Source organism: Maniola jurtina, chromosome 13, assembly GCF_905333055.1.
Source record: "Maniola jurtina chromosome 13, ilManJurt1.1, whole genome shotgun sequence".
Lineage (NCBI taxonomy): Eukaryota > Metazoa > Arthropoda > Insecta > Lepidoptera > Nymphalidae > Maniola > Maniola jurtina.
Window position 1 is genome coordinate 3,178,535 of NC_060041.1, and position 12,516 is coordinate 3,191,050.

General features: G+C 37.2%; 2 protein-coding genes across 2 annotated transcripts in view; both read right to left on the bottom strand.

Moving 5' to 3' along the window:
- Positions 1 to 222, bottom strand: part of LOC123871083 (aldo-keto reductase AKR2E4-like) — a 57,528-nt gene extending 57,306 nt beyond the window's left edge. The window contains exon 1 of the mRNA XM_045914655.1: positions 94 to 222. Coding sequence (XP_045770611.1) covers positions 94 to 132 — 39 coding nt within the window. The 5' untranslated portion in view covers positions 133 to 222. The remainder of the gene's footprint in view (positions 1 to 93) is intronic.
- Positions 1 to 12,516, bottom strand: part of LOC123871092 — a 28,623-nt gene that overhangs the window by 6,410 nt on the left and 9,697 nt on the right. Inside the window, exons 3-9 of the mRNA XM_045914668.1 lie at positions 10,205 to 10,300; positions 6,903 to 7,073; positions 6,199 to 6,315; positions 5,150 to 5,317; positions 3,524 to 3,724; positions 2,485 to 2,616; positions 1,104 to 1,138 (exon numbers count right to left, since the gene is read on the bottom strand). Coding sequence (XP_045770624.1) covers positions 1,104 to 1,138; positions 2,485 to 2,616; positions 3,524 to 3,724; positions 5,150 to 5,317; positions 6,199 to 6,315; positions 6,903 to 7,073; positions 10,205 to 10,300 — 920 coding nt within the window. The remainder of the gene's footprint in view (positions 1 to 1,103; positions 1,139 to 2,484; positions 2,617 to 3,523; positions 3,725 to 5,149; positions 5,318 to 6,198; positions 6,316 to 6,902; positions 7,074 to 10,204; positions 10,301 to 12,516) is intronic.

A 12,516-nucleotide genomic window follows, 5' to 3' on the forward strand; every position in this document is an offset into this window, starting at 1 on the left:
ATAAACAAAAATAAACTAGACAAGTCTTTACAATTAAAAAGATAATATATAATTTTATTTATAAGTACCTGGAATACTCAAAACAATACTTACAACTTTGAACAGTATTGAAATAATTACTACAAGTAACATTTTAACGGCAAAATTATTATCAATGCAAATTTTTCAATAGAATTATTTAATTTATATGTTTTGCATTGATAACATTCAACACAACTGAGATATTACCGTTTTATAGGTCAATTTATAGGCCTTTCCTTTTTTATTACATATTATTAAGACAATAAAATAATAAATAGTGAATCTAACTTAAATGACTGTAATACCTACCGATATATCGCAATATCTACCGATTATTTATGCTTAGAAAAATAAATTTGTTGTTCCTTGTATACGATTAAGAGGGGTTTCTCCGTCACGCGCTCCATACAAACGTAGTTCGTCTCTCATTGGAATACTAACCAATCATACTCAATGGAATTTTGTAGAAAAGTTCCGGGAACTAATATCTATGCCTGTGGTTTTCCACAGGTTTCCGTTTCCAGATTTCCGTTAAGAGGGCTCCTCCGTCACTCGTTTTATATAATCGTAGTTCTAATTTCATTTGAATATTAAGCAACCAAAGTCCATGAAATTTTGCAGACATATTCTAGAAACTAATATCTATGTCTGTGGTTTTCCAGATTTCTGTTAAAATATTCGGTTTCAAAGTTACGCGGTCTTAAAAATTCACATACAAATCTTTGATTTGAGCCCCTGTAATTTTAAAATTAAATATTTTTAGAAAAATCTAAAACACCACAGGCACCGATATTAGTTTCTAGAATATGTCTGCAAAGTTTCATGGACTTTGGTTGCATTAATAACACGATATAGTTATAAAAAAATTATTGATACTTTTTTAAAGATTTACTAATAATATGATTAATGGGATATAATTAGTTAGGAATTTCCATAACATTTTAATTTTTATATACGTGACATTTTATTTATATGTAATCACTTTGCAGCGCCCTGACGGGGCTTCATGTTGTAATATTATAATTATTTTCTATTATGATGTAAAACATGAATGCAAATAAATAAAGAATAAAGAATATTCAAATGAAATTGGAACTACGATTGTATGAGTAAGTGACTGAGAGAGCCCTGTTAATGCTTGGGTTATCACAGACTGCCTAACTTTTCTCAAAATATGATCCACATGGGTAATTATAATAATGTTCTGTGTCCACAGTCTGTATTCAAATCTGGTTTTCTTGATATAACCCCCTACCAACTACTTACATAGTACAGAATTGGAAATTAAAACGTAGGTACCTACTAAGTATGTTTAAGATATCGTTTCTGATAATATTATCTTCACGTTATTGTATTTATACCGTTATTTATTTATATTGTATTTATCTTTAATGATAGTGCATGTTTTATTAGTGATCTCTTTTTGAATTTAAATGAGTATTGGGTGTAATAAATAATATTTATGGCGTTATTTGTACTACAGTAAAAATGTATTGTTATGGAAGGGCACTTAGGACCGGGATACAACGCCTTGGCGCTACGTCTCGTGCTTTTCTTAAGAGGGCTCCTCCGTCACTCGTTTCATACAATCGTAGTTCCAATTTCATTTGAATATTAAACAACCAAAGTCCATGAAGTTTTGCAGACATATTCTAGAAACTTATATCTATCTGAATCGCCCTGCTGATCGAGCCGGGCGGGTCGGCTAGCAGGCATAGTGCGCGCAATACAAAAAGTGCAATCTGAACACGAGGCCTATGACAGAGTGCCTACGTATTTGATCCCTAGAGCCACTTGCACCAAACGTTACATTTTGTAATGGTGTCACTTTTTGACCAGTTTATTCCGCGGTTGAAAAGAAATGGATGGATATAGATAATTCAATAACAACGTAAATTAAAAATTTATAACACCCCCGACAAGTGAAGGTTACAGTAATAACTAGAAAAGAGCTGGTAACTTTCAAACGGCTGAACCGATTTTCTTGGATTATAGCTAAGAACACTCTCGATCAAGCCACCTTTCAAACAAAAAAAAACTAAATTATAATCGGTTCATTAGTTTAGTAGCTACGATGCCACAGACAGATACACAGATACACACGTCAAACTTATAACACCCCTCTTTTTGGGTCGGGGGTTAGTAAATACATGTAACGGGTTGGCGCAAGTGTCCCTAAGTCAATTTTTCCGTTTTAGTGTTACGAGAAAAAATCCAAAACAAAAAAAAAGCACAATCAAGTGCACCTTTGTCTAGGTATGACCTGCGCAAACCGCCTGTATCAACTTCAAATTGGATAATTTCTTTTACGATCAACTTATACCTAATAAATTAAACCATAATTAAATTACAATAAGTATCTTTATTAATTAAAGAACAAAATTACTTAGCTATTACATAAATGCATTAATATTCTCCGTAAGGGAAGTAAGGGTAGTCTTTCCAGTCATCAAAGTCGATGACGCGTTTGTTTTTATTGAATCGGTTAATCAATTGGACCTCCTCTTTGGTTAGGCTGAAGTCGAATAAGTCTATGTTCTCTGCTAGTCTCTTCTTGTTGACGGATTTCGGGATGGGGACTAGCCCGCGGTCGATCTGAAAAAGAGAAAGAAATTATAATGATTTTTAATTTTTTAAGGGTACCGTACCTCAAAATGAAAAACGGAACCCTTATAGGATCACTTTGTTGTCTGCCTGACTGTCTGTATATCTGTCTGTCCATGTCATGTCTGTCAAGAAAACTTATAGGTTACTTCCCGTTGACCTAGAATCATGAAATTTGACAGGTACGTAGGTCTCAGTCTAAGATATAAGCGGACTAACCTGGAAGGGGATGGTAGTTTTTTTTTATTTATACATACCCCTTTGGTTTCTACTCGGCGTCGTGCCGGAACGCTAAATCGCTTGGCGGCACGGCTTTGCCGGTAGAGTGGCAACTAGCCACGGCCAAAGCCTCCCACCAGAAAAATCGCTTAAAACTAGTGTATCGGAGCATTTTCCACAAAGCTGCATCAAGGTCAAGGTCTGCATCCATACGTAGTCGAAATTCCCCGAACACGTACGAAGCGATTTGCTTCCTCTTTTCTTATCCGAACCGCTAGGATATGGAACTCCCTTCCGGCATCAGTTTTCCCTTCCACCTATAATATGGGTTCCTTCAAGTCAAGAGTGAATAGGCAACTTATAGGCAAGCGCGCTCCATCTTAGGCTGCATCATCACTTGCTAGCAGGTCTGATTTCAGCCAAGCGCTAGTCTGTATAATTAAAAAAAAAGCTGAAAGTTGACTTCCGACTGCTGTTTCGAGCTCCTGGCAGTAATAACTAGCGCTCCAGTACCTACCGGGTCGTCAACTCGCGGAGGAGTTACATCGGGACAGTTGCTGGGTACCACGAAGACGAATTCACTTAGACATAACTGCTACGGAGCTCCTAACAGGGTGACTAACGCCTCTTGGGTTTGGTAAGGTTGACTAGACCGACGAAGTACTGAGTAAATACTAACCAGGTATCGGAGAACAATCTGTCCAACTGATTTCTTGTACTTGTTAGCCATTTGCACCAGTACCGGGTCGTCAGCTCGCGGAGGAGGTGCATCGGGGCGTTTCCTGGACACCACGAAGCCGAATGGACTGAACGCCATGACTGCTACACCCAGCTCCTGGCAATGGGTGACTAACGCCTCTTGGGTTAGAGTTGGGTTAACCTGGAAATTTTATATCAGTTATAGAAAACATCGTGAGGAAACTTGCATGCCTAAGAGTTCTCCAAAATATTATCAAAGGTTTATGAAGTCCGCATTGGGCTGACGTGGCGGGCTGTGGCATAAACCCTTTTCATTCAGAGAGGAGACCTGTGTTCAGTAGTGGGCTGGCAAATGTAGATGATGCTGCACCTACTTACTATGCGATCAAACTAATAATACAAATAACTTTCGGCCATATTGCGATGTCTTAACAGGCAATACAGTTAATAATAATACTTTTTAATAACTATACTTTTTAATACAGTTGCTCAAAAAGTGGCGTATTGCAGGGACGTATAGCGTTCGGGATGTGGGCTATTACATACTCGTGCTTTTTCTTTACCTTTCCCGCACTAGTGCTTTTTCTTTCCCAACTGTCAAAATATTAAAAAGAAAAACCAACCATGAAGTTTTTACTAAAAAAATTCATAGAAGTTTTTATGATTCATGCAAATACGTATTTCTAATAAGAAGCTACTAATTTGTTTCAATATCAGATTTAATGATTTGATGGAATGAGTTTGGTTAGGTTTCATTTCATTTCATCTCATTAAATTTCATTTTCATTTCATATCACTAAAGAACTTCTACTGAAGACTTGGCTGTATGGAATAGTCCTCTTTGCCTACCAGAATGGGTGAAGAAAAAAAAACTCTGCTTATATTCTACGGTTGGCGCCATTTTTCAGAAATTTTCTTTGCGAGTTTAGTTGTTGGTTGCCTAAAATGAGTAATTTCGACCCTAGTTTTTTATATCTATTAACAATAAAGTTGTTTTAAATTAAATTAAATTAAGTTAGTTGAGTTTATTGTGTTTTTATTATTTTATTAAATTGCTTCATTTTTTCGCAACTGTATTAAAAATAGTCGTTCATTACACGTGCGGAACGGTCATTGCAACTCGTTCCGACTGTCAACCCTCGCCTTCAGCTACGCCTCGGCTCGGGTAGACATTTGTCGGAACCCTTTGCAATGACAGCCTTTCCGCACTTGTAATGAAATATACTATTTAACTTTTGTACCACTAACTTCATATTAAGATATCATGCACCCAATCCACAAAAGAAGAAGTGTAAATTAAAAATTTATAACACCCCCGACAAGTGAAGGTTACAGTAACTAGAATAGAGTTGATAACTTTCAAACGGCTGAACCGATTTTCTTGGATTATAGCTAAGAACACTCTCGATTAAGCCACCTTTCAAACAAAATAAACTAAATTAAAATCGGTTCATTAGTTTAGGAGCTACGATGCCACAGACAGATACACAGATACACACGTCAAACTTATAACACCCCTCTTTTTGGGTCGGGGGTTAAAATAGAATTGAAATGTAGACTAGCCCCTTTTCTCTGAAACCACTTACGTAATAAGTATCCCTCTTACCTCAACTTGATTGACAGCTGGCCAAACCCTGCTGTTGGTAATTATCCGATCAACTTGGCTGGCATTGAAGTTGGACACACCGATGGACCTGGTCAAGCCCAGAGCGCGTGCCTCTTCCATTCCTCTCCAAGTCTCCAAGTAGTCCACATCATCGAAGCTGCCATCTTCCTGCGAAGTTATTTTACTATGAATTTTTAAGCAATAAACTATTTTCTTAAGAATTACAAGGTGCTAGATAATGTAACATCCCAGCCATATGTATAGATGTACCAACAAGTGTAAATTAAAAATTTATAACACCCCCGCCCCGACAAGTGAAGGTTACAGTAACTAGAAAAGAGCTGATAACTTTCAAACGGCTGAACTGATTTTCTTAGATTATAGCTAAGAACACTCTCGATCAAGCCACCTTTCAAACAAAAAAAACTAAATTAAAATCGGTTCATTAGTTTAGGAGCTACGATGCCATAGACAGATACACAGATGCACAGATACACACGTCAAACTTATAACACCCCTTTTTTTGGGTCGGGGGTTAAAAATAATGAGCCTTGTACTGTGATACCCATGGGAGATGTGAGAACTTAAAGAACTTGTTTAAAACTCCAATGTAACAACCCTACAAACAGCTGATCGAGGAAATGAACTCGTAGTAAACTTCTGTGAACTTGAAGGACTGTTTGAATATTTGTCAAGTGGTAGAGTCAGTGAAAGAATCTATAGCACTAACTATGTGGTTGTAAGAATCCGCGACAGGTTGAGATGGAAATCAGGGTATGAGACGGGGAGACGCCCTGCACACCCGCACGTTACCCGCGCTACTCCGTACCGAGTTAGTGCGGGGCTGTGCGATTGCCATGTCGACCTGTCGGTACTATACGTACCTCATTTTGTCATGTTCATTTATCAAGCACGCTATCTATCTAAACTGGTAATATTTCTCTGTTTGAACACTTTATCGTACAGCCAATAATTCATACAAAAGCCGAACATGGGCTCAATAACCTCATTTCCTAGTCAACCTTGAATGTGGGAGAGGCATGACTTACCTTCACAGCGATTGGGAAATGGATTAAGTAAAGATCAACATAGTCCAAGCCGAGTTTCTGGAGAGACTCTTTAAGAGCTGGTACCACTTGTTGTTGACGATGTTTGTCACTCCATAACTGCAATAAAGGGCTCATTTTAAAAACACTTGCAATTATAATATTAATCCAAGAATATGGTTCCATATTTAACTGAGAGGAAGGCAGTCCAAAAAATACGAAATCTATAGATGTACTTAAGGTGTAGGACACGGATTTGCCCGCGAAATTCAAATTTAATTTGGTTTTTTGCAATTTGTAAACATTATGACATTTAAATGCGCCAATGGCAGTAGGTATCATCTCCACATTCCAATCTTTGCTTGAAAGGGTCCAGTTTAAGAAATTAGTTATAGTATCGACTAACTTGTGAGTAACTCACGTCAAACTCATTGTTTTGACTAATTTCATAAACTGAACACTTTCAAGTATAGATTTTTATGTAAACCTGTGAAGATGATACTGCCATTGGCGGAATCAGAATACCATAAGCCTACTTTGTCGTATTAGTTCACAAATTGCAGAAAACCAAATTAAATTTGAATTTCGTGGTTAGACCCGTATCATGCGCCTTAATGAGGTAGCAGATTGTCATACAAACGTTTAGTAACTGGGCATGACTTATAATTTTGAAATTTTTGTATAAGTAAAACTTTTGTAGAACTTACCTTAGTAGTAACAAAGAGTTGATCCCTCGTGACAAGGTTGTTATTGATAGCATCCTGAATCCCCTGGCCGACTTCTGTCTCGTCAAAGTAAATGGCTGCAGTGTCTATATGTCTGTATCCAGCTTCGATGGCCCAATATACTGCTTGACGTACCTCGTTCAATGGCGCGTTCTAGAAAATAGAATTAAAAGTATGAGTTGATTAGGAGTTACAGATGCTCTATTTCACGAAGAACGTTTGTCTATGTGTGTGTGAAATTCACGCTGTTAATACACACGCACACATACGTAGTTATAACAAATGAGAAGATATATTATAGTGTGCGTGGCACCAAGTTTTGCGTAAGATGCGGTTTACGTTACGCACACAAATACGGTAATGCTTATCGGTAAACTCACTACCAACCAAGGCTGAAAGGTCTTCGTGAGATGGACAATGTTGTATGTATTGTCATATAAATGAAATTAGAGAAGGAAAACTTCTTAGATGACGATGTACCTACCTAGTTTTAAAAATCAATTGCACGATTTGACTGACTAAATAAACATATTCCGACATTTTTGGTGTCTTCAGCTGAAAATTCTGATCTTTTGTGTTTATGTATGACTAAACTCTTCTGTTTTATCGATGCTGAAAAATCAGTTCAGCTTCTGCTAATTCGACTAAGTTTATACATAATTTGGATAGATTTATTTTCAGTCAAAGAATCAAACTTAATCTGATCACCTCAGATCAGATCTCTTCTAAATAAGTAGGTACGTATGTACTGTACATACCTACCTTCTTATTAGTAGATAACTTTTTGTAGGTTATCAGTTGATTTACAACTTAATTAAGTCGTTAATTTTGTTAGTAGACTTATTTATCTAGTTTTTTTGCTGAAAGAGGTCAATATATTATTATGTTAATGTGAAACCTATAAAACTAGTTTAAACAGACTATTTAAACATTTATATGGGAGGTCATCATCCACAAAAAAGAACTTGTCTAGCAACTTTTATAATATTATTTTTGTATTAAGAGTTCCAATCGTAGTTCCAATTTCATTTGAATATTAAGCAACCAAAGTCCATGAAATTTTTCAGACATATTCTAGAAACTAATATCTATGTCTGTGGTTTTCCAGATTTCTGTTAAAATATTCGGTTTCAAAGTTACGCGGTCTTAAAAATTTTCATACAAATCTTTGAGCCCCTGTAATTTTAAAACTACATATTTTTAGAAAAATCTAAAACACCACAGACACAGATATTAGTTTCTAGAATATGTCTGCAAAATTTCATTTACTTTGGTTGCATAATATTCAAATGAAATTGGAACTATGATTGTATGAAACGAATGACGGAGAGAGCCCTGTTAAAATTCTTTATGTTATTCTTTAGGTTTATTGTATCTTATAATTGTACGACTATTGTTATCGGTGCACGCTGTAACTGCCCGTGAATTGAGTTACACGAGAGCTGTGAAAAAGGAATAACTTTTATAATTTGATTGTGTAATTCTGTGGGTGGTTCTTATAATAAATAAAATAAAAATAAACTAATAAAATCTCATGATCAACCCATTGCCGGCCCACTGAGCACGGGTCTCTTCTCAGAGTGAGAAGGGTTTAGGCCATAGTCTGCCACGCTGCAGCTGGCCCAATGCGGATTGGCAGACTTCACACACCTTTGAGAACATGGAGAACTCTCAGGCATGCAAGTTTCCTCGCGATGTTTTTCCTTCACCGTTAAAGCAAGTGATATTTAAATGCTTAACAGGGCTCTCTCCGTCACTTACTTCATACAATCGTAGTTCCAGTTTCATTTGAATATTAAGCAAACAAAGTCCATGAAATTTTGCAGACGTATTCTATTAAGCCTCAATAGCTCAACAGGCTGAGGAGCCGACTGAATTCTAAAAGGTCGACGGTTCAAACCCCACCCGTTGCACTATTGTCGTACCTACTCCTAATAGGAGGCCACCGCCTATCACAACAGCGTATAATAAAAAATAGATAAATATGCGATTACCGTAGTACCGCAAGTATTTATATTCAGATTTAAATATTACAAAGTAAATAAAACGGTTGTACCTATCACTATTCATGTATGTATGAATTTAAAACGTTTATACGTACATACTTGTTCCTATATTATTGGTTATATAAACGTAATCGAGTAATTATTATGAAATACTTGAGATATTTTAGTTATACCAAACATGTTATTTTTTTCCATAGCTGATTTGCTAGCCCTATCCCCCCTCCCCCTTTGAAAAAGTATATCTACCAATTAGAGGAAGGGTACAATAGAGAGACGTATCGAGTCCAACGACTTGCAAAAAGATAAATAAATAGATAGAAGTCTTTATTGCACATAAAAACACATGTAAAGGAACACAACACAGAAAGAAGAAAAACAGACAAAACAATTGTGTGCAAAGGCGGCCTTATTGCTTAGAGCAATCTCTACCAGGCAACCTTTGCTGAAAGGAGAAGCTAGTGTAAAAGCTAAAAGTGTAGGGAAAAGCTATTCGGGCGAGCCACAACTGTGGGCGAGCGGATCACTCGTCACACGAACACCTACAGGACATTGGCCCGTGGCAAACTCGTCCTCCGACAGGAAGGCTCTGCCTCACTACCTCTTTGAATTCCGGGTCGGGTTGCGAGGTAGCCTAGACGCCGAGGCTAAGAACGGGTAGAGCCAGAACGACGCCTCTTCTTACGTACTTCTCCGTACAAACGTATTACGCCTGTTATTCTATTAAGTATTTGTAATTCTAGATCTAAGTATAACTAAGCCACATATCGATTTATCTCTCAGTTTGTGTGATAAAATGTTTTCCTTTGGGAAAAATAGGCGTAAAACCAAACCTCGATTTGAATTCTCTTTGTGCCGTTTTTTACTTAATAATCTTGTATCACAAGCAAAATTCTTTCACCCGGCCTCTCTCGAGGTGAGGTGCGGTAGAGGGAAAGGATGACACACACAGATAACGTTATTTCCTTCATCTATGGAAAGTGCACTATACCTATCTACCAACAAGTTGTCGCTACCATGAACGGGGCTCCTAAGGGACTATCCAAGGACCAAGTTTTTACAGTGCGCGATAGAGACCATCCGAAGGAAGCCTAACAGCCCACCACGGATTTCCCCGCTTCCCTTACAGCTCGGCTAGCATGGGCAGTAGATAAAAATTATATCCCCCGATTATATCCACTGATGTCATAGAAATCAGTGGATATTATCGGGGATATAAATTTTATCTACTGCCCATGCTAGCCGGGCAGGAAGCGTGAGAAGGACTCCCGGCGTACTTACTTCACTCGCAGTGCCTCTGCCCGTGCCAAGTGCGACAATCGGCATCTTGTTGCCATCGTTCAGTTCAATGCAGGGCGCTTGTGTAGCTGCCGCCAACTGAAATCAAACAATAACATAACATTATCCAGATGCTGATGATTATGGTGATAATGGCTTTTTTTTTTAATTTACAGAATAGCGCTTGGCTGCAATCAGACCTGCTAGCAAGTGATGATGCAGCCTAAGATGGAGCGTGCTTGCCTAGAAGTTGCCTATTCACTCTTGACTTGATGCTTAGACTATCTTGCTATATGATGAAGTAAAATTGACTATTGTGTTTTGCAGTGTAATTAGGTACCTAGGTATTGGAACCAAACAGCAATCCAGAAGAATTTGAAATACATAGATACCTAACTCGACCAACAGAACTAAGTATAACAAAACTAAGTAGGTATAATAGGTAGGTATGCCACATAAATCAGTATTCACTAATTTTGCAAATATTTTAATATACATACTCTTTACATGCCTTTGCATTTAAAGGTGCCCACGCACTCAACTGAACTGCAGCTGAACTGCGGCGCGTCGCGGCTGGATATTCTCTCCAGCCGCGACGCGCGTACCGCGTAGCGCGTCACTGCTGCGCGTCGCGGCAGGAGAGAATATCCAGCCGCGACGCGCCGCAGTTCGAGTGCGTGGGCACCTTTAAACTTAATTAACTTGGTAAGTACTTTTTTCAACGAAGATCTTATTTAAGTAAATAAATAACCGTTTATTTCAGATTTTTCCATCTATAGATTGTTGTAGGTACCTATGTTAGTAATAAATAGTAAAATAATAGTAGTCATTATAAATGTCAGGAAACGTATTGCGATTTTTTACTAAGCACAAAAAAACTTTTGACCTTATATTAACATTTAGTTCATGTTTATTACGCATTTAACCATAATTAAGTTTACATAAATCTTAGTGTACTGTACTAAAATATTCTTCAGATAATAAAATAATTGCCTAAGTAGACGATACATTCAATTTTTTTAAAGAGCAATTTCCGTGTTTCTTGCCGGCTCTTATCAAAAGAATCCTGGTAGAATCTGCTTTTGGAACCGGCAGTGATTATCACTAGCTCACACCTGTGACTTCGTCTGCGTGGATTTTTTTCAAAATCGCGTGGGAACTCTTTGATTTTCCGGAACAAACAGTAGCCTATGTGCTAATCCGGTATATTATGTATCTACCTACATTCAACATCCAAACTACAACAAGCGTATATATCGAAAATGGGTTAAAATTCTTATCTGACTGTGAAATAGCTAGGTGAATGTCACCTACCTACTAGATAAAAATTGGCACCTGCCTCGGCCATTTTCCATAAAAGGTTGATAAACTTACATAGAACGTAATCATAAATAAAATATAGGTAATTAAGCTGCCTTAGCACGACTTATTTAAGAAACTTTCCACGGACCATTTACAGAAACTCGTTTATATCAGTTGTCAATAGAAGTCGCGCAGGTTTCCACTGCGAGCGATGTATTATTGTATAGCATAGTCGAAACAAACCCTGGTTTAATGTATGTATGATATGTGTTTAAAAAATATTTAGAAATACCTAAATCGCGCGCTCGTTGTTAAACACGAGTCTCATCTCAAAATAGATAGATAGATATAACACTTTATTGCACACAAAAACACATATAAAGGAACACAACACAGAAAGAAGAAAACAGAAAGAACAATTGTGTGCAAAGGCGGCCTTATTGCTTAATAAGAAGCAAAATAAGAAGAGTTCAGGCCGTAATTTATAGTCTACCACGCTAACCAAGCGTGGACAGGCAGATTTCACACCCCTTTGAGAAAATCTTAAAAGGAATCTATTCCTAAGAAACATCTATGGCACAGTTGTTTAGGTCCAGGGTAGAGCGTTGATAAATCAGTCAATAAGTGAGTCAAGAATTTTCTTAAGTTTATTCACTAGTATTATAAAGAGGAAAGATTTGTGTATTTGTTTGTAATCGATAAACACTGAAACTACTCAACCGACTTAAAATTATTCTTTCACGATTCTTTTAATGATTCTTTTCTTTTAATGGGTAGCGATGTCTATCAGTGAGCAGTATCACGTAAACCGTAATAGTTAGAGACTTGAGATTTTCACACAATGCGTATTTCTATTTATTGTCAACAATAAAAAGCAAAATTTTCAAAATGGCCGCCATGAAAATGAAAAAAATTAAAAATTGTGTTATTTCTTGTACGATGATAGGTACGGATTACGGAACCTTTCCGACTCGCACTTGACTGTTTTTTTATATTATACGTTCATAGAGATA